The 22,735-nt window shown below is 41.3% G+C and overlaps 1 protein-coding gene across 3 annotated transcripts; it reads right to left on the reverse strand.

Annotated features, from left to right (window-relative positions):
• Nucleotides 1-1,063: 1,063 nt before the first annotated feature.
• On the reverse strand, nt 1,064-20,004 carry LOC307126471 (uncharacterized protein). 3 transcript variants are annotated; one of them, XM_079816988.1, is made up of 4 exons: nt 19,937-20,004; nt 17,557-17,789; nt 10,878-11,829; nt 1,985-3,121 (listed from the first exon to the last, which is right to left on the reverse strand). In XM_079816988.1, the coding sequence occupies exon 4, from the start codon at nt 3,114-3,116 to the stop codon at nt 2,157-2,159; it is 960 nt and encodes a 319-aa protein (XP_079673114.1). In that variant the 5' UTR covers nt 3,117-3,121; nt 10,878-11,829; nt 17,557-17,789; nt 19,937-20,004; the 3' UTR covers nt 1,985-2,156. The 3 variants fall into 3 exon arrangements, 2 of the variants coding, with proteins under 2 accessions (XP_079673113.1, XP_079673114.1); XM_079816987.1 differs by lacking the exon at nt 10,878-11,829 and having other exon boundaries at nt 1,064-3,121; XR_013816496.1 differs by lacking the exons at nt 1,985-3,121; nt 17,557-17,789; nt 19,937-20,004 and adding exons at nt 9,522-10,685; nt 12,137-12,908.
• Between the last annotated feature and the right edge of the window lie 2,731 nt (nt 20,005-22,735).

Here is a 22,735-nt window from a genome sequence, read left to right on the forward strand (position 1 = left end):
GTTGTTAGATAGCAGCAGGGGTTGCTGAGTTTTCTGGACGGATCCAGGTCTCAGTTAAAGCCAAGATATTGAGAGTTGATAGAGTGGCAAAGGCTGGAATGAAGTCAGCTTTGTTGACAGCTGACTGACAATTCCATAAACCCACAGAAAAAGAGGAAGGAGCAATAGCAGAAAAGGGAATAGGATGCAAATTAGCAGTGTTGTGCTACCTTGTGCGTGTAATAGCAGAGCGTGGTCGAGAGACAACGGGAATGTACTGAAAGCACATGGTAGGAGAGAGGCAAGGTGAATGAAGAAGGAATAAATAAGTGCCTTACCAGTGTCCTTGCTCGGTGGAGTCACACACAGGTAGAGTCGATGTCTTTACCCCAGTTGGTCTTCACACAAGGAGGCTGAACACATGCTTATCACTACTTGAGTCAGAACAGGTGAGGATGCTGGTTCTCTGGAGTGGTACAGAGACTATATGTGGATTATGACTGGATTATCGATAACTATATCCATAAAGCTCCTAGATATCCTGATCCTAAAGTTGATTGGCCAATTAACCGATTTCATGAAATATCTTTAATCAGACAGCAAAGAGATTTATTCGACTAATATATTGAGGAAAAAATATAAAAGTAGTGTGGAGTGTCCAATTAATAGATTGCCAGATAAAATTTTATTGTTTATGAACAATCTTTTAGCTCAACAACTACAGAAAGACCATGTCAGCAAAACCCAAAAGGCCAAGAAGAGGGAGAAAAAGGAGAAACCATGCCAGGGCCTACCCTTCCAGTGGAGGACTGATCCAGCCAGGGAAAACAGATGATAAGAGTTTCAGGTGAAGACTTGCACATTTTACTCTAATTTCAGTATTTTTTTTTAACCTTTTGAATGATTGTCTTTGTATTATTTTGAAACGTTTTTGAGTAAACCAAAACCATTCTTTGGTGATTTGATAAAACTTCAAAACCAAGTCTTGTTGCGGTATAGATATTAATATTAGAGACCTCCCCAGTGCACTCTGTTATGGCTGGCTCATATACCGCAACATAAAAGAGGCAAACAACAAATGGTTTAAACAATAAACCAATTTATTTACAAAACAAGAAAACAGTTATTAAACAATCAAAAGGAAACCAACGTCTAGGGGGAAAAAAAATATGCGTGGGGTAACTAAATATTCTCTGACACAAACAATCAATAAAGGAAAATTATATTAAGAAAATTATATAAACAGGAGAAACATAGAGAGAGAGTTACTCTAGAGCGCACAGATCTAATATACCAAACGCCATAATAGAGGGTTGATTACTAATAGAATGCACCTATCGCCCAGCTAACATCTGCACTGTCTAGCAGAGCCAGCAGGGGGCAACAGGCAGGCGTAACACACTCAAACCTAAGATTGAGCTGGTTGGCTTCTCTCCAGTGTGACTTCTCATGTGAGCTTTTAGGTGTCCATTTACAAACTTTCCACATCTCTTGAGTGAATTCTCAAGTGGTAATTAAGGGTTCCTTTCTGTTTGAAACACTTTCCACACTGACCACATGTTCATGTGATATCTAAGTTTTATTTCTGTTTTGAGGTAGGGATGGGCGATATGGACTAAAAACTATATTTTCTGATTGTGATAACGATATCAATGACAATATAAATATAGTATCATTCACCACTGTTCTTGGCCACAGGTGACAGCTGCAGGCCTTCTTCAGAGCCTCAGAAATACAAACATTGTATCCCAGCCAGGTATCCCAGAATGCATCTCACACTAACCAAATTTAGTTTAAAGAGTTTTTTAAAGCTCAAATCTCTGGTTTATTGTTTATAGTACATATTCACATATTGCCTGAACAACATATTAATCAGTTGAGTTTTATATTTAATTTTGTTTTAAATATACATGCAGTGAAGATAATCAATGCATGCTTTGCCTGGACCACATTTGTGTGGCTATTAATGTGTAAGATTCTTAAAATGAAAATGAAGGGGCAGAGTGGTGTTTTAAAACATTTTGTTTTATTGTTGCCAGAGTGACGCTATCAAGAATGCTGTTTCATTTGCAGAATTACTGGACTGTAGGGTGGACCCAAGGGTGTTCTATCGGGTTGAGGTCAGGACTCTGCAGGCCAGTCAAGTTCCTCTACACCAAACTCGCTCATCCATGTCTTTATGGACCTTGCTTTGTGCACTGGTGCGCAGTCATGTTGGAACAGGAAGGGGTCATTACCTTTTGGCAGGTGTAAGCCTTCTCTCCAGTGTGAACATTCATGTGTTCCTCAATTCTTCCTTTATAAGCGAAACTCTTTCCACACTGTTGGCAGGTGTAAGGCTTCTCTCCAGTGTGAACTCGAATGTGTTGCTTAAAGCTTCTTTTATGAGTGAAACTCTTTCCACACTGTTGGCAGGTGAAAGGCTTCTCTCCCGTATGAATTATCATGTGTTGCTTAAAGCTTCTTTTATGAGTGAAACTCTTTCCACACTGTTGGCAGGTGTAAGGTTTCTCTCCAGTGTGAATTCTCATGTGTTCCTCAATGCTTCCTTTATAAGCGAAACTCGTTCCACACTGTTGGCAGGTGTAAGGCTTCTCTCCAGTGTGAATTCTCATGTGGGCTTTAAGATGCCCTTTTTGACTGAAACTCTTTCCACACTCTTGGCAGGTGTAAGGCTTCTCTCCAGTGTGAACTCTCATGTGTTCCTCAAAGTTTCCTTTTTGAGTGAAACTCTTTCCACACTGTGGGCAGGTGTAAGGCTTCTCTCCAGTGTGAACTCTCATGTGGCCTTTAAGACTCACTTTTTGATTGAAACTCTTTCCACATTGTTGGCAGGTGTAAGGCTTCTCTCCAGTGTGAACTCTCAAGTGGCCTTTAAGACCCCCTTTTCGAGTAAAACTCTTTCCACACTGTGGGCAGGTGTGAGGCTTCTCTCCAGTGTGAATTTTCCTGTGGACTTTAAGGTGTTGTTTTTCAATTAAACTCTTTCCAGGCTTTAGAGTGATTGTTTGTGAGTAAAAGTTTTCAGTCTTTGAGCAACTAAAAGATTTTTCTCCAGTTATGAAATCATGATGTTGCCCATACGGATCTTTCTCTTCCAAGTCATTTAGTTTTTGACTCTCCACTTTCAGTGCCATCAGATCTAAAAGAGACAAAAACAAGTTAGCCCCAATATAATGGCACAAAACCACAGACATCAAGACATCAAAATATTTGAGGCATCAAAACAAAAAACATGTATGCTACATCCTATACCCAGTAAGCTACAGAAAGAGGGGTTACGTTTCTTTAGGAAAACCTCCAAACTCTTTTTTCATCACGTTTGGATTCTATGTGTTCAGGACACTGCCACAGTTGTTATTGAAGTGGTTTGGAATGTAGGGCTTTGCGTTTTGGGGAAAATACCTCATTGTGATTTTTCTGACAGATATTACGATTGCGATTCGATTTGCAATTTAATTTTGTGAAGTCAAGCTGCAGCTACACACCCTCTAAATTAAAGGAGTACATGATGCTGTAGCAGCCAAATGTAACAATCTGTTTCAAGCACTAGATGGCAGTGTGCACCAGTGATGTAGGCGGGGTCACCAGTAATATCACATGATATTTAAACTTCTTGCGGGTTGTATCAGTAGGGACAGGTGTTGGGAACATATGGTTCTTACCATAGAATCACAGCTTTAAACTCTGCCTATACATTTGGGTAAATTGACAACAAGTGAAAAGAAACAGAAAAGCAAAGAACTTTTGCTGTGTGGACATTTTTTATTCCAAATCATGCGTCAAGAACATCTTACCACCTGTCCGTGGATTATAGGAAAGCCATTACAAAAGTAAGAACCTTCTTGGACAAAGAGGATATCGTTTGGAATAGTTTTCTTGTGCATTGGAATGCATGGAGGAATTCTGTAAATGGAAAGGGTTTCGGCTCACGCATATGGCAGAGTGAATGACTACTACTGGAGTGTGGATTGCTTACCTGATGTATTGCAGAGTCTTGCACTGAACAATGATAAATGCGGAGAAATCTTCGAAGCACTACAAAACGCTGGTGAGTGAACTTCTAAAATCTGTATTGTCTGTAATGGCTGCCATTCATTGGACAGGTGTTCTCGTCTGAAGAACATGACACAGAGGAAGAAAATAGATTCTGTTTTGGCTGCTTGAAGACTGGGCATGTAAGTAAAGACTGCAGAAACTCATTAAACTGTGAAGTCTGCAATCAAAGGCATCCCTCCTTGCTTCACATAGAAACCAAAAGCAAACCATCACCATTGACAGTAAAAAAGCTCTTGTTACTTTACCTGCTTGTTGTCAAACTGGGGCCGGGAATGAAGAGTGTTTTCTGCCTATCGTTCCAGTACAAGTCAAGGCGAAGTCAGGTACCATGATTGTCAACACCTATGCGTTTTTGGATTCTGGAGGTTGAGTCAGTTTCTGTATAGAACAAATTATGAGATATCTGAATCTTACAGGAACAAGTATACTGCTCCGTACCTTAGGCCAAGAAAGGTCTGTAGACACATTCATGCTCTCTGGTCTTCAAATTTCCTGGTCAAGACAATCTCCTGAACTCCAAACTGAATGTCAGAATGGGAAAGAAAGGTGGTTTAAGCAATTTTGAGCGTGACATGGTTGTTGGTGCCAGACGGGCCGGTCTGAGTATTTCACAATCTGCTCAGTTACTGGGATTTTCACGCACAACCATTTCTAGGGTTTACAAAGAATGGTGTGAAAAGGGAAAAACATCCAGTATGCGGCAGTCCTGTGGGCGAAAATGCCTTGTTGATGCTAGAGGTCAGAGGAGAATGGACCGACTGATTCAAGCTGATAGAAGAGCAACTTTGACTGAAATAACCACTCATTACAACTGAGGTATGCAGCAAAGCACTTGTGAAGCCACAACACGCACAACCTTGAGGCGGATGGGCTACAACAGCAGAAGACCCCACCAGGTACCACTCATCTCCACTACAAATAGGAAAAAGAGGCTACAATTTGCACAAGCTCACCAAAATTGGACAGTTGAAGACTGGAAAAATGTTGCCTGGTCTGATGAGTCTCGATTTCTGTTGAGACATTCAGATGGTAGAGTCAGAATTTGGTGTAAACAGAATGAGAACATGGATCCATCATGCCTTGTTACCACTGTGCAGGCTGGTGGTGGTGGTGTAATGGTGTGGGGGATGTTCTCTTGGCACACTTTAGGCCCCTTAGTGCCAATTGGGCATTGTTTAAATGCCACGGCCTACCTGAGCATTGTTTCTGACCATGTCCATCCCTTTATGACCACCATGTACCCATCCTCTGATTGGCTACTTCCAGCAGGATAATGCACCATGTCACAAAGCTCGAATAATTTCAAATTGATTTCCTGAACATGACAATGAGTTCACTGTACTAAAATGGCCCCCACAGTCACCAGATCTCAACCCAATAGCGCATCTTTGGGATGTGGTGGAACGGGAGCTTCGTGCCCTGGATGTGCATCCCACAAATCTCCATCAACTGCAAGATGCTATCCTATCAATATGGGCCAACATTTCTAAAGAATGCTTTCAGCACCTTGTTGAATCACTGCCACGTAGAATTAAGGCAGTTCTGAAGGCGAAAGGGGGTCAAACACAGTATTAGTATAGTGTTCCTAATAATCCTTTAGGTGAGTGTATCTTATGGAACCGTGGGAAGTCATTAACAGTCAAGTGCCAGGACCCTATGCTGACAAGACCCTATTGGGTTGGGTTGTGAATGGGCCACTAAGAGGTGGTAATAGTTGAAAAGGAATGACTGGCTGTCCTGTAGTCACTGCCCATTCGATCTCAGTTGCCAGGCTGGAGGATCTGTTGATATGTTGATATAATCATGATTTGAATGAGAAACTGTCAGATGATGATGTTACCATGTCCAGGGCTGTACATCTTGAGATGGCTTATGCTGTAAATACAGGCTCCTGTATTAATACCATTCGTCTGTTTATGTATTGTTGCGGTCATGTTGCCCAGTTGAGATCAGATAAATGGTACACATTTTTTGGGAGCTGAGCGGGAGCTGAGGGAAGCAGTAACTGGGTTAGACCATAACAAGATCCAACGTGCATTGTCATCAAGAGGACTTAAGTGGATATTCAACCCTCCTGCCGGGTCTCACATGGGTGGAGTTTGGGAGAGGCTTGTGAAAAAGGTGTTGTATTCAACCTTTAGACAACAATCTATGGTTGATGAAAGCTTTCAAACTCTTCTCTGTGAGATCGAAGCAGTCTCTTCCGTCACATTACAAAAGCCTCTGACAATGTGAATGATCTTGAAGCACTTATTCATATTCTCCTTCTAAAGTAATACAAGTAAACCAGTAATGACTCCTGGAGTTTTTGATGAGGGAGATTTGTACATCAAAAAGCGATGGAGACAGATACAATTCTTGTCAGATCTCTTCTGGAAAAGATGGGTAAGGGAATACTTACCATTACTTCAAGAGAGACAGAAATGGATAAAACGACGACAAAGCTTTACCATGGGAGACCTTGTTGCTATCATGGATCCTGTAGCTCCTTGTGGTTCCTGGTTGAAGGGAAGAGTAATTAAGACCTGGATAGGCCTGTGTGGGTGATAGCAGGGGACTTTAATCAGACGTGTCTGAAAACAGTTCTACCTAAATTCACCCAATATGTCAAGTGTGCTACTAGAGGGAAAAATATACCGGATCATGTGTACTCCAAAATTAAGAATGCATACAAGGCTGTTCCTCTGCCCCACTTGGGGAAATCAGATCACTCATCACTGCTGCTTTTCCCAGCATATATCCCACTTAGGAGGAAAACCAAGCTGACCACAAAAATGATCTAAACTAGGCCTGAGGGTTAGGGATGGGCGATATGGTTTTAAAAAGTATTTCTAGTATTTATTGCGATAACAATATCAATGACGATAAATGTAGTATCATTCCCCATGTTTTTGGATACAAGTGAGAGTTGCATGCATTCCTGAGAGATCAAATAGGCTCCTATAATACATAATTATATATATATATATATATATATATATATATATATATATATATGTGTGTGTATTTATTTATTTATTTTTTCAATGTAAAATTCCACACCAGCCTTTTCAGAAATGGAAAAGTTGCAGATATAATTTTCTTTTGTAATAGTGCAGGTAAGGTTTAAATAGTGCAACTGTGCTGAAAAACATCACACAATACAAACAATATTAATTCTCAAATCTCAAATCACTTTATTGTCACACAGCCATGTACACAAGTGCAACAGCAGGTGAAATTCTTGGTGCAGTTCCGAGCAACATAGCAGTCATGACATGTACAACATTTAAAGCAGCATCAGATTACACATCTGATGCGCCCACAATTACTCACAGCCCAGTAAACACTACAATAAACAATAAATAATTTACACAATGTGAGTGTAGTTCTCACAGCTTTAACCAATATACACATACTTACAATATACATATACTTTAAACAATATACACTAAACATACATTAAACAGTATACATTAAGCTATAATAATAATAATAATATACAATGTACAGTATCCATTATTATTCACAGTAGAGATCCAATGTACAATAGGTGCTATATGATAAATGATAAATAATAAATGATAAATAAATGTGTATATAATGTGTGTGTATCTACAGTGGGTTGTGCTGAGTGATATTCTGTCCAGTGTGTGTTATGATCCCGATGGGTCAAGAGTTAAGGAGTCTGATTGTTTGTGGGAAGAAGCTGTTCTGGAGTCGGCTGGTGCGTGATCTGATGCTACGGTACCGTCTGCCTGATGGCAGCAGTGAGAGCAGCCCATGGTTCGGGTGGCTAGAGTCTCTGATGATCCTCTGAGCTCTCTTCACACATCGCCTGGCGTAAATGTCCTGGAGGGAGGGAAGCTCACCTCCGATGATGCAGCTGGCCGTGCGCACTACCCTTTGCAGGGCTTTGCGGCTGCGGGCGGTACTGTTGCCGTACCAGGTGGTGATGCAGCCAGTCAGCAGGCTCTCTATGGTGCTGCTGTAGAACCGTGTGAGGATGTGGCTGCTCAATCCAAACCTCCTCAGCCGTCGCAGGAAGAAAAGGCGCTGATGAGCCTTCTTCACAACGGCCTCGGTGTGGACGGACCATGAGAGTTCCTCTGTGATGTGGACACCGAGGAACTTGAAGCTGCTGACTCTCTCCACCGGTGCTCCATCGATGGTGATGGGGCGGTGTTCTCTCTCATTCCTCCTGAAGTCGACCACCAGCTCCTTGGTCTTGCTGACGTTGAGGGAGAGGTTGTGCTCCTGACACCATCGTGTCAGAGTGTGCACCTCCTCTCTGTAGGCCGTTTCATCATTGTCAGTGATGAGACCTACCACCGTCGTATCGTCAGCAAACTTGATGATGGTGTTGGAGCTGTGGGTTGCCACACAGTCATGTGTGTACAAAGAGTACAGGAGTGGGCTGAGAACACAGCCCTGAGGGGCTCCAGTGTTGAGAGTCAGTGGTGAGGAGATGTTACTGCCCATTCTGACCACCTGGCGTCTGTTTGACAGGAAGTCCAGGATCCAGCTGCATAACAAGCTGTTTAAGCCGAGAGCCCGGAGTTTAATGTCAAGTATGGAGGGCACAATGGTGTTGAATGCTGAGCTGTAGTCCACAAACAGCATTCTCACATATGTGTTCCTCTTTTCCAGGTGGGAGAGAGCAGTGTGAATTGTTGATGAAATGGCATCATCAGTGGAGCGGTTTTTGCGGTATGCAAACTGCAGTGGGTCCAGTGAGGGGGGGAGAACAGAGCAGATGTGGTTTCTGACTAGTTTCTCAAAGCATTTGCTGATGATGGGGGTCAGAGCAACAGGACGCCAGTCGTTTAAGCAGAGTGTTTTTGACTGCTTAGGTACAGGAACAATGGTGGACGTTTTGAAGCATGTGGGGACCACAGACAGGGAGAGGGACAGGTTAAAGATGTCCGTGAAAACTCCAGCCAGTTGGCGCGCGCACGCTCTGATGACGCGGCCGGGAATCCCGTCTGGACCCGCAGCTTTACGGACGTTCACCCGCCGGAAGGATCGGGTTACATCCGCTTCAGATACGGAGAGTGCACTAACCTCTGTATCTTCAGCCGCGAGCTCTCTCTCCGCGAGGGCGGTGTTAGTTCCCTCAAAGCGAGCATAAAAGGTGTTGAGCTCGTCCGGGAGAGAGGCAGCGGTGTTCACGGTGGAGTTTGTGTTCCCTTTTATAGTCTGTGATGATGTTAATTCCCCTCCACATGCTTCTGGAGTCAGTGGAGTTGAACTGTCCTTCAATCTTGTCCCTGTACTGGCGTTTTGCTGCTTTGATTGTTTTCCGGAGGGCATAACTTGCTTGTTTATGCTCCTCCGCATTACCGGAGTTAAAGGTGAGGGACCGCGCGTTGAGTGCCGCGCGAACATCCCCATTTATCCACGGCTTCTGGTTTGGGTACAGCCGAACGGTTTTGGTCGGAACAACGTCATCTACGCACTTCCTGATGAAACACGTTACGCAATTAAAATCAATGACAAGTTTTAAATGTAAACCGATTCTGTATTTATTCGTACACTCATGGTGCAAACAGTGGTAAAAATAGCAGAAACAGCTAAAGTAATTATCCCAAAAATGTCTTCAGATTACAAAAAAGTTGAAAATAATAATTTAATGATAGAACTTCAGTAATTTGAGTTGATAAGATAATTCCACAAATTCTTCTACTAATAAAAATAAACTGCACTAAGGATTAATGAGCTTCTGGGTCCATGAATATTAATCACGTTGTCAGCGCTCATTCAAACTGATTTGCTGAAATCAAAACACAGTAATAGGTGCACGCCAGCCAATGAGATTCCCGTTTGTGCATTTGTTTCTTCCTGTTCATGAAAGGCTGAATAATTCCAAATAAACGCCATTATTTTACAGGAAAATACAACAAAGGATATTGTCGAAAAGGTATTGAATGAATCAGCATTTCGGATGGCGGTGGGCAGATCGTTCCACCAGCTGGGAACGTTAAATGAAAATGTTCTGGAAAGGGATTTTTTGCCTCTCTGTGATGGTACTACAAGCCTTCGCTCATTGGCTGAACGAAGGCTTCTAGTGGGGGTGTGGATTTGTAGAATCGAGTCAAAGTATGCAGGAGCTGAGCGCATGGTGGCTCTGTAGGCAAGCGTCAGCGCCTTAAACTTGATGCGAGCAGCGAGTGGTAGCCAGTGCAGAGAGATGAAGAGTGGTGTGACGTGGGTCCTTTTGGGCTTGTTGAAGACCAGACGTGCCGCTGCATTCTGGATCATTCGAAGTGTTTGGATCGCATAAGAGGGGAGTCCAGCCAGAAGCGCATTGCAGTAGTCAAGCCTAGAAATAACCAGGGCCTGGACAAGAAGCTGTGTTGCGTGTTCTGTTAGGAACGGTCTGATCTTCCTGATGTTGTAGAGCGCAAACCTGCACGAGCGAGCTGTCTTAGCAATGTGTTCTCTGAAGGACAACTGGTCATCAAATGTAACTCCAAGATTTCTGACTGATTTTGAAGGGGAGATCAGGGATGTACCTAACTGGATGGTGAAGTCATGTTGTATAGTGGGACTGGCGGGAAAGATGAGGAACTCAGTCTTTGCCCGGTTGAGCTGTATGTGATTTTTACTCATCCATGCAGAGATGTCAGCCAGACAGCCGGAGATTCGTGCAGCTACTGTGGGGTCGTCTGGTTGGAATGAAAGGTAGAGCTGAGTGTCATCAGCATAGCAGTGATATGAGAAGCCATGTGCCTGTATGATGGGACCTAATGAAGTAGTGTAAATGGAGAAAAGGAGAGGTCCAAGCACTGAGCACTGAGCTCAGTTGATGCACTTGGGATTCCTCTCCTCTCCTCTCCACGCAACCTTGAAGGACGTACCTGTGAGATAAGATTCAAACCAATGGAGCGGAGTCCCTGTGATGCCCAGTGATGAGAGGGTGGACAGAAGAATTTGATGATTGACCGTGTCAAAGGCAGCAGATAGATCAAGGAGGACGAGGACTGCTGATTTGGACTCAGCTTTAGCTATCCGCAGGGCTTCGGTGACCGACAGTAATGCAGTCTCTGTGGAGTGGCCCCTTTTGAAACCGGATTGGTTAGTGTCCAGCTGATTATTCTGTGAGAGGAAGGATGAAACCTGGTTGAAAACAACTCGTTCAAGAGTTTTTGCTATGAATGGCAGGAGAGAGACAGGTCTGTAGTTATCTATGAGTGATGCGTTTAAAGTGGGTTTCTTAAGCAGTGGAGTTACCCAAGCCTGCTTGAAAGTGGTAGGGAAAGTGCCAGTGCAGAGCGATGTGTTGATGATGTGTGTGAGTGCAGGAAGGAGAGTAGGAGAGATGGCTTGAAGGAGGTGTGAGGGAATGGGATCGAGAGGACAGGTGGTAGGATGGCTGGAGAGGAGAAGTTTAGATACTTCGGCCTCAGTGAGTGTAGAAAATGAGGAGAGAGTATGTTCGGTCGTGGAAGTGGCTGATCTAAAATCCACAGTGCACGGGGGTGAGAACTGATTGCTGATGGATGTTGTTTTGTTGGTGAAGAATTGTGCAAAGTCGTCTGGAGATAGGGAGGTGGTGGAGGAGGACAGAGCAGAGAGTTGAATGTTCTGAATAGTATGCGTGAGTTTGAGGTGCTGCTGATTATGTTTTGGAAATAAGAAGACTTAGCTGCATGTACTTCATCTGAGAAGGATGAGAGCAAAGACTGATACTTAGCTAGATCAGATGGGTGATTTGATTTATGCCATTTCCTCTCTGCTGCCCTGAGTATCGTCCGGTGTTCGCGAATAACATCAGATAACCAAGGGTTAGAGGGAGTAGCTCGTGCTGGCCTAAAAGAAAGAGGGCAGATATTGTCTAGACATGAAGTTAAGGTGGAGCATAGAGTTTCAGTTGCAGTGTTAACATCCATAGAAGAGAATTGTGTGGATGAGGGAAGGGAGGATGACAGAGCAGAGGAGAGATGAGAAGGAGAGAGTGAGCGCAGGTTTCGCCTGAAAGTAACTGGTGGAGGAACTGGTGGTGCGTGAGTAGTAAGTTGAAGATTAAATGTGATAAAGTGATCTGAGATGTGTAGAGGTTTGACCAAAATGTTGTCTGTAGAGCAGTTGCGTGTGTAAATGAGGTCCAGCTGGTTACCAGATTTGTGGGTATGTGAAGTGATGAGGCGTTTGAGGTCGAATGAAGCAAGGAGGGTGTGGAAATCTGAAGCATAGGATTTGTCCAGGTGAATGTTGAAGTCCCCGAGTACTGAGTGGGCAGCCATCCTCTGGAAATGAGGACAGCAGAACATCTAGTTCATGGACAAAGGTGGTCAGTGGACCTGGGGGGCGGTAAATGACTACAATATGTATTTTAGTGGGAGTTGTAAGCGTTATAGCATGATATTCAAATGTGTTGTTATTGCAAAGAGCTGTGTGAGATGAGTATTTCCAATTGTTAGAAATGAGAAGACCCGTGCCTCCACCCCTCCCAGTCTGGCGAGGGGTGTGGGAGAAAGAGAAGTTATTAGAGAGAGCAGCAGGTGTTGCTGAGTCTTCTGGACGGATCCAGGTCTCAGTCAAGGCCAGGATTTTGAGAGTGGATTGAGTGGCAAAGGCAGGAATGAAGTCAGCTTTATTGACAGCTGACTGACAATTCCATAGCCCCACAGAAAAAGAAAGAGACGGAGGGGCATTAGAGGAGGAGGGAACAGGACGTAGATTAGCAGTGTTACGGTGCCGTCTACGTCTACGTATAATAGTGGGGCGTGGTTGAGAGATAACGGGAATGGAGTGGACGCACATGGTTAGAGAGAGGAAAGGAAGATGAAAGGAGAAGAATGGAGATAACTAGGTGCCTTATCGGAGTCGTTGCCTCGGAGGAATCGCGCAGAGGAAGAGTCGAATACAGATGTCTTTACCCACAACGGTCTTCACACGCAGAGGCTGAAACGCGGGATGAATGCTTCCGCTGATACTTCCGCGCCAGCTATGGAACGCTCGTTAAATAGAACCTATTCGTTGCTGAGTGAGATCAGCTGGCTCTGATTATTACACTTCAACGCGCAGATGATAGGCCGTGAATGGCTTTAAATCAATACCAATTTATGCCTGGATATAGGCAACATAAGTGCAAAGCTCTCTCGGTAATAACTAAGTCAAATCTTATTCAAATGCAATTTTGCAATTTGCTATGCCAGTAATAAAAAGCTAAAAATCACACAGAATGAAATATAATATTAGTAGGAGAATCAAGCTACTACTTTGAGTCGTGCAACAGGACTAAAGAATATGTTAAAAACTTACATGCGCGCTCAACCGACCTGCCGACCTGCTTCAAAAGCCGTTCGCTTGCCCGAATGACAAGACACCTGACAACTGTATACATACACTATTTCGTTCGCACAGCTGGCTCTGATAATTACACTTCAATGCGCAGATGATAGGCCGTGAATGGCTTTAAATAAATACCAATTTATGCCTGGATATAGGCAACTTAAGTGCAAAAGCTCTCTCGGTAATAAAGTCAAATCTTATTCAAATGCAATTTTGCAATTTGCTATGCCAGTAATAAAAAGCTAAAAATCACACAGAACGAAATATAATAGTTTAGTATATAATAGCTTTAGTTTAGGTAGGCTACTGTTTGTTTTTCCCCGTTGTTGTTATTTGATTAATATGAACTACACAGACAGGAGCGGGTATAGGCTAGGCTATATTGGTTTGCTTTCACTTTAAGAAATAGAACACATTCGGTGCGCGAGCGCTGACAGGCGGCAAACGCGGGCACAGAATGCACAGCCAGTCTGACATCTGTCCGTGTGGCAGTAGCGAATCAGTTCGGGGTTTACAGCGCTTTTTTAGTGCTATCGGGAATATCATAATTTTATTTGGTCATTATGCAAGATGGCAGGTAAGAAAGATTTGCCTTCGCTTTCACGATCGCGTGAACTGGAAGAACTGGAAGAACTGGAGAACGGAAGCTGAAGAATAAAATCTGTTTGGTTTGTCTGTGGTACAATCCAAAAGAGCCTCGCGCCAATAACATGAAAGCTGATTGGCTGCAATATAAGATGCATGCTGGTCTCATTTGTAGTTGTAAAACAGCGAACTATAGTTGGACTAGCGAAAGAACGAACTACAACACACACTAAAGCGCTGCCGGAGCATTTCAATGAGCAATAGAGGTAGCGTTACATGGACGCAGGAAAATTAAGACCCGTTTAAAATTATTTAAGACCTAGAACTCAATACTTCAGCGAATTTAAGACTTTTTAAGGTCTAAAATTTTGATTTTGAAATTTAAAGACATTTAAGACTTTTTAAGATCCCGCGGGTACCCTGCTTACAGAAATCACTGGCACAGTCCAATATCTCTGTGCATACTTTGACTATATGTAAAACATACAGTGAGGAAAATAAGTATTTGAACACCCTGCTATTTTGCAAGTTCTCCCACTTAGAAATCATGGAGGGGTCTGAAATTGTCATCGTAGGTGCATGTCCACTGTGAGAGACATAATCTAAAAAAAAAAATTCACAATGTATGCTTTTTTTTTACTACAGGGAGTGCATAATTATTAGGCACGTTGATTTTCTGATCATAATTATTCACCTTAATTCTTAATTATTTTGCAGTTAACAGGTGTTTTTTCTTCACCACCTGTTTTTGTCTGACCCTGCTGACCCAACGAGCATTTCACTGTCCAATGGTCATGCCTTAACTGCAATGTCTAGTATTGCATTAGTATTGCATCCTTCTCATGGGCATTTAATACTTTTCGACTTTTCAGTCTGAGTTAAATCTCTTTTTTGGCTCAATTTATCTGTAAAAGAACACATGCCTAATAATTCTGCACACCTGAATATAAGGTGATTTTCATTTCCAGCCTTCATGAACAATTATATATCACTTATACATTATTAAATCCTAAATCAATAGTAGTTATTAGGATTACTGTGGTTTGGAATTGGTCAAATGTGCCTGGAAAAAAAATATGATCAGAAAATCAACGTACCTAATAATTCTGCACTCCCTGTATTTATTTGTATGATACAGCTGCAAATAAGTATTTGAACACCTGAGAAAATCAATGTTAATATTTGGTTCAGTAGCCTTTGTTTGCAATTACAGAGGTCAAACGTTTCCTGTAGTTTTTCAGCAGGTTTGCACACACTGCAGGAGGGATTTTGGCCCACTCCTCCACACAGATCTTCTCTAGATCAGTCAGGTTTCTGGCCTGTCGCTGAGAAACACAGAGTTTGAGCTCCCTCCAAAGATTCTCTATTTGGTTTAGGTCTGGAGACTGGCTAGGCCACGCCAGAACCTTGATCTGCTTCTTACAGAGCCACTCCTTGGTTATCCTGGCTGTGTGCTTCGGGTCATTGTCATGTTGGAAGACCCAGCCTCGACCCATCTTCAATGCTCTAACTGAGGGAAGAAGGTTGTTCCCCAAAATCTCGCAATACATGGCCCCGGTCATCCTCTCCTTAATACAGTGCAGTCGCCCTGTCCCATGTGCAGAAAAACACCCCCAAAGCATGATGCTGCCACCCCCATGCTTCACAGTAGGGATGGTGTTCTTGGGATGGTACTCATCATTCTTCCTCCTCCAAACACCTTTAGTGGAATTATGACCAAAAAGTTATATTTTGGTCTCATCTGACCACATGACTTTCTCCCATGACTCCTCTGGATCATCCAAATGGTCATTGGCAAACTTAAGACGGGCCTGAACATGTGCTGGTTTAAGCAGGGGGACCTTCCGTGCCATGCATGATTTCAAACCATGACGTCTTAGTGTATTACCAACAGTAACCTTGGAAACGGTGGTCCCAGCTCTTTTCAGGTCATTGACCAGCTCCTCCCGTGTAGTTCTGGGCTGATTTCTCACCTTTCTTAGGATCATTGAGACCCCACGAGGTGAGATCTTGCATGGAGCCTCAGTCCGAGGGAGATTGACAGTCATGTTTAGCTTCTTCCATTTTCTAATGATTGCTCCAACAGTGGACCTTTTTTCACCAAGCTGCTTGACAATTTCCCCGTAGCCCTTTCCAGCCTTGTGGAGGTGAACTTTTGTCTCGTGTCTTTGAACAGCTCTTTGGTCTTGGTCATGTTAGTAGTTGGATTCTTACAGATTGTATTGGGTGGACAGGTGTCTTTATGCAGCTAACGACCTCAAACAGGTGCATCTAATTTAGGAAAATAAATGGAGTGGAGGTGGACATTTTAAAGGCAGACTAACAGGTCTTTGAGGGTCAGAATTCTAGCTGATAGACAGGTGTTCAAATACTTATTTGCAGCTGTATCATACAAATAAATAGTTAAAAAATCATACATTGTGATTTCTGGATTATTTTTTTTAGATTATGTCTCTCACAGTGGACATGCACCTACGATGACAATTTCAGACCCCTCCATGATTTCTAAGTGGGAGAACTTGCAAAATAGCAGGGTGTTCAAATACTTATTTTCCTCACTGTATATGTGCTGTCTAAAAAAATCATTGCTGCACGCTTAATGTTCGCAAAAAGGCACTTGGACAGTCCACAGAACTTCTGGCAAAATATTTTTTGGACTGATAAAACGAAAGTTTAACTGTTTGGGAGGAACACACAACGTCATGTGTGGAGGAAAAATGGAACAGCTCACCAACATCAACACATCCCCACCGTGAAGCATGGTGGAGGGAGCATCATGGTTTGGGGCTGTTTTGCTGCCTCTGGGCCTGGACAACTTGCAATCATTAATGGAAAATATAAATTCAAAAGTTTATCAGGATGTTTTGCAGGAAAAGCTGAGGCCGTCTGTCAGACAGTTGAAGCTAAAAAGAGGATGGATGCTGCAACAGGACAATGACCCAAAACACAGAAGTAAATCAACTACAGAATGGTTTCAGAAGAACAAAATACACGTTCTGGAGTGGCCAAGTCAAAGTCCTGACTTGAACCCCATTGAGATGCTGTGGCATGACCTCAAGACAGCGATTCATGCCAGACATCCCAGGAATCTGACTGAACTGCAGCAGTTTTGTAAAGAGGAATGGTCCAAGATTGATCCTGATCGATGTGCCAGACTGATCTGCAACTACAGGAAGCATCTGGTTGAAGTTATTGCTGCCAAAGGGGGGGCAACCAGATATTAAATGTGATGGTTCAGTTAATTATTCCTCCCCCTTCTGTCATTGTTTGCATGTTATCCTCATTAAAAATATGAAAACCTATAAATGTTTGGGTGGTTTTAGTTAAAGCAGACACTGGTTTTTTTCATTTGTGTCATTTTGACAAAGATCAGATCACATTTGGTGGTGATTTTATCCAGAAATGTGAGAAATTCCAAAAGGCTTCAGATACTTTTTCATGCCACTGTATATATCTTTACAAAAAAAAGTAGATATTATATTTTTTTCAGGCCTCTTCCGTATTATTTTTCCTAATTTAATGTGTGACGTCTTAATAATGAGTATTTGTCAGGTCATGTGATATCTACATGTCTGTCCACATGAGGCAACCCACTTAATGTAAGATTTCAAAAATATCCCTAATTTCTGGATCAAATGCTTTGAGAATGAAACCAACCTGTTTTTTCCTCAGTTTCTTCATGTTTCTCTCTCGATGTTTCTTCAACCTTCATGTCTTCACTCTCCTCTTTAATAAACGCCATCTTTGTTTTTTCCTCAAATTCTTCATGTTTCACTCTCAATGTTTCTTCAATCTTCACGTCTTCACTCTCCTCTTTAATAAATGGCATCTTTATGATAGTGTGTCCCGTGAATCTCAGTCGCTTCACCAGCAGTTTTTCTGTGTTTGTCCTGTTTAAGATAAGAAGAATTAACAGAAATATAAACACTCAAAACTAAATCTCTGGGTGTGTCTCAATCAGCTCTAGTTCAGTAGTTCAGTCACTGATAAAGGACAAAAACTGTCATAAAACTGCCCATACAAACACTCTAAATACTACAATTATAAAAAAGAGCACATTATATAGTATGTTTCGTATTTAGACACTTATGCTTTACATTTATGATTTGTAGGTAAGATTAAATAAACTACATTTCTATGAAAATATTAGCAGTTGGTTTGCAGAAGTTGTCATAAACGTTTGATTGTTCTCGTTGCATTTACAGTGTTTGACCAGCAGGAGTCTTCAATGTTTGAGTCTACTCAGTGAAGCATTCTGTGTAGCGTTTTTAACATGTATCAATAATTAATATTTAATGTCTGTTATATCTGTTTAAGGGCGTTTTCACACCTACCTTGTTTGGTCCGGATTTTCGGACTTTTCAGTTTGGTCCGAATCAAAATTGCAGGTGTGAAACCTCCCCCGTACCACGGTCCACACCAAACAGACGAAATTTGGTCCGACGAAAAGAGGTAGTCTCGGTCCGGATCAAACTGAACAAAGGTTCGGTTCGTTTCTAGTGTGAAAGCATTTTCTGTATGGTTCGGACTTTCAGACCATTTAGAGGAAGTTCCTGTTTATGTTTAAATATTATAACGTTATTTTTAAATTCAATCTAGGCTACATTGATTATGAAAAGTGAAAATATGCGCAATATGTCAGTAGACAGAAAGTCAGAAATAATTTTGAACGAAATTTTGTATGATTTTGCTTAGAAAGCATTTCTTTAATGGGAATTTCGTTTTGTATAAATTGTATCTTAATTTTAATCAACGTTTAATCAGATAATTGCCTGGATTTAATAAATAAGAAGCAAATAGTCTTAATCAAATAGCAGACAATAATCGCGGGAGCGATCACATGCTTTGCACATGAAATGGAGCGCGTCTCAAATAAACCGAAACTCAGTAGGCTACTTGCCTCACAAACATGATAAATATGTGTATATAAAGCTTGAAATGTCCACTTTTAAACGTAACGAATACAAAAATAGTCAATCAATGCTTGTTCACTAGTGGCAACGATTATGCGTCCGTTCATTCAACTTGTCAAAGACGCTGACGTCAGACGCACGTCCGTTTACAAACCAATCACAGTCCAGATGCCGCCCACAGAGATGATGACGAGTGGACGCAAGTGCGTCATGTAAAGTTCTTTAGTGCGCTCACATAATTGCAATGTGAAACCAAACCAAAACTAACCGAATATATAAAAAGTATCAAAAAATGAACTTCGGTTCGGACCTTGGTGCGGACTTTCAGATGTGAAAACGCCCTAAGTGATAAAGAAGACCTTAATATAGAATTTACAATTTAAGCCATTTCTTATAAATATGTGACTAATTTTATAGAAAATATGAGTAAATCATAGAGACAGAAAAGTCACTGTAACAGGAATGGCCAAGCTTATACTTATATATTTTTATTCATTGATTGTTTTCTCTATAATGAAGTAGTGTACTTAGTGGATTCTGGATTGTGTTTAACAAAATAAAGAGTGACCATTAGTTCCACAAACACAGACGTAGATATTCTATACTGATGTAGAAATATATGAATGATACATTTATACCCTTTTCTTTGGCCACTTGAATACTTAAATATTTAAAGGTGTTAGCTGTAATCTTACACTGCAAAATGATCACTTACAAAGGATTAAATTCATCACAATAATATAATGAACAAAGCTCACAGAAAATGGCCACAGGTCGGAGCTAAGGAGGATTTTACCACCTCCACCTCCTCATGTTGAGCCAGGAAAACCCCTGTGTTGAGTTTCATAAAGCTCAGTTTCTCTCATCTCTACTCGCCAGTGACCGAGTTCATGTTGATGATAAACTGATTCACGGTATAAAGATATGATATATAGAGAGAAATGAGACGCATCTTCTCTGTTACTCATGTGTGGATGAGCTTTACTCACACACAATACAGTTCATTAATGTTAGATAACGCATTATAATGTTAAGTTCAATAATCAAACAGTCATTTAACAGTTCTTGTTAAAACTTTAAAAGTTTGTATTGTTTTAAACACTTTAAAAGCTTAAAACACAAACCTTTCTTCAGCAGAATCACAACAGATGCAGGAGTGTGGCGCAGGTTTATGACGTCACATCTCCACTACAAAATAAAAGTCCTGATCACATGCTCAAGTCACAGATGTGTGTAGACATTCACATACAAATAATAAAACACATATCAGTTGAATTCTTGAAGAAATACATATTTAAATGAGTGTTGGTCAATGATGTGCTAAAAAATAACTACCAAAGAAAGAGTTTGAGCCACATAATATGTGAGATTCTGTTCTGTGTGTTGAAACCATTTACAGCGTTGGGAACTTTTTTCAATGACACTCATTTTTGTTTGTTGCAATTTTTCTAAAGAGCAAAAATAATAAACGTTTGTCAATATAATTAAAACTTTTTAGGGCCACATACTCAACTAACAAAAAATAGGCAACAATCAATAATTAACATTTTGCAATATGTGACAAATAGAGCAGAATTAACTGTGATTGTGTCCTCTCTGATTTATTTTCCTTATAGTAGTAGATTAATGGGGTGGAAAACTGAATAAGGAGCGTACTAACAAGATACAAAGATGACAAGTTTGTAATGCAATTAATGTTCAATGTAATCAGAATATAAAAGCGAGAAAATAATTACCAATATATGGTTAAAGGGGCTATATGCGTTTTTCTGAAATTTAAACTTGTGACTGACACCTGTGGCCAAAAAACAGAACTGCTCTTATTTTCTGCTCGCTCTCACAGCGGTGGTGACGTCACATCCGCAGACAGCGCGGGAAAAAACGACCCGCCAGAAAATAGGAAAAATAGGATACAGGCTTATAGGTGCACCCACTGTGAGCAGACAAGGTGTCAGTATGCTCATCAGGAGATGTTTGAGTCATAAATGGTAAAATAAAAAGGCTATTGTTACGTTTATTTTGGGGAAAAAGTTGCATATAGCCCCTTTAAAGATAAAGGTTAAAAAATGAAAAATAAGTGAATATCGAGAAAAAGAACATAAGAACATGAGGGTAAGATTTTTATACATCAATTAAGTTAAAAAAAAATTAAGTCATGACAAATTTAAGTCGTTTTATTTGCTTTCTTATTTACAGAGGATGAAATAGTGTTAAGATATATGTTAAATTCTTTCAAAAAGACACAAAAGTTTGTTGGTGAATTTACATTTGTGGATATAAAATTTACAAAGAAAATACATTACATTTATAGCAAAGTAAGCATTGTTTTTAATAGAGTCACACCATAGTGACCAAAAAAAATTTATTTAAAAGTTATGCCTTGTTGGATATTATCATTAATAAAAGCCTCATTATTTTTCCAAAGTTGCTTAGTATAATAAAATGACCAAAATAAATTATAAAAAGTTTCTATAATGTTTAACAGGGTAAAATGTATTTAATATTTTGAAAGACACTTCTTTTACTTTATTAGTGAGAAAGTATTTTTGTTGCAAGGACCAAATCTTTTTCCAATTTAAATTTAAAAATAAATTATTCCAATAAGAGATTGCAGGAGGTACAGAGAAAAAAGAATCTAAAAGAAAAAGGAACCTGAGGGATTTCTACCCCTTTTTCCAGAAAAAACTATTTTACCTATACAGGTTTCGATGTTTACGTTGAGTGGGAACTACCCAGTGTTCTGAAGACGAGTGTTCTGGCCTGTTGCATAGCCAGGTTGTGTTTTTGTCGACTCTGTAATAAGAGCAGTTGTTAGTAAACCCAGTCACCTCCGTTCTCCTCTCTTGTGTGGTCTTTTGATGCAAAGTTACCACATATTTTGGCGGTGAGGATACCGCTGGTAAATGTGTGAGAGTTGTATGATGCTGTAATGGAAGAGGACAGTGGCTGACTACCGAGGTGAAACATTGCAACTATTGGGACAGTAGCAACATTTGATGAGAAAACACAGTCCTGGGAAGAATACTGTGAGCAGTAAGCACTATCCAACTACCCGCTTGAGTAGCACCCCTCACTAGAACTACCGTGTACCTCTCTAATTCTCATGTTTGTGTTGCAGCCCAAACCCTCATCGAACTTCATCAGCCCCCAAGTTCTCCAAGAGATGAATGTTCGTCACAAACGCTGCAATCAGGATCTCAGAGTTCATACCATCCAAGGAAAACCGCTGGGTCGTGGTCACATCCGACATTACTCCCCCACACTGACTCTCCGCATTGGTTGTCTTCACTCAGAGCAGATCACATTCATAGTGCTGGAAGGCTCCGCCGCGGACATCATCCTGGGATGCCCCTTGCTTGTACAACACCAAACATCCATCCATCCAATGGAACACTGGTGAGATCCTTACATGGAGCGACAAATGTATCCTTAAATGTATAACTCCAATCACGAAATCTTCTATTACTCTTCAACGTTCTTTTCCTATAAGACTTCCTCTCCTGTCAACATCCATTGAAAGTCCTGAATCAGATCGTCATGTGGAAATTCCCCTGCTTGATGTGTTCAGCAAGCAGTTGACAACTCAACTCCCACTCCATCGGCCATGGGACTGCTGCCTGGGGCCACTCTTGCTGTGTATTGACTACCGTCATCCAAACTTCCAAACGGTTATGTTTAGCTATCCCCTTCCTCTGGTCCCGGCCGCTTTGGAACAGCTGCGAGAAGCTCGTATCTTCTCCAAGATGGACCTGCGGAGTGCGTACAACCTCATTCGTATACGTCAAGGAGATGAATGGAAGCCCGCCTTCATCACACAGTCTGGGCACTATGAATAACGGGGTGATGCCATTTGGCTTGTCCAACTATCCTTCAATCATACAGAATTATATGAATGAGGTGTTCCGGAAGTTCCTCCATCGCTT

This window comes from Gobio gobio (assembly GCF_949357685.1).
Source record: "Gobio gobio genome assembly, chromosome: 5".
Classification (NCBI taxonomy): domain Eukaryota; kingdom Metazoa; phylum Chordata; class Actinopteri; order Cypriniformes; family Gobionidae; genus Gobio; species Gobio gobio.

Excerpts from the sequence above, each read along its gene's own strand:
- LOC307126471 (XM_079816987.1), bottom strand. The coding sequence starts at position 17,728 with ATGCCATTTATTAAAGAGGAGAGTGAAGACGTGAAGATTGAAGAAACA. Across the intron at positions 3,122-17,556 it reads AGAAACTGAGGAAAAAACAG|ATCTGATGGCACTGAAAGTG; the intron begins GTTGGTTTCATT and ends TGTCTCTTTTAG.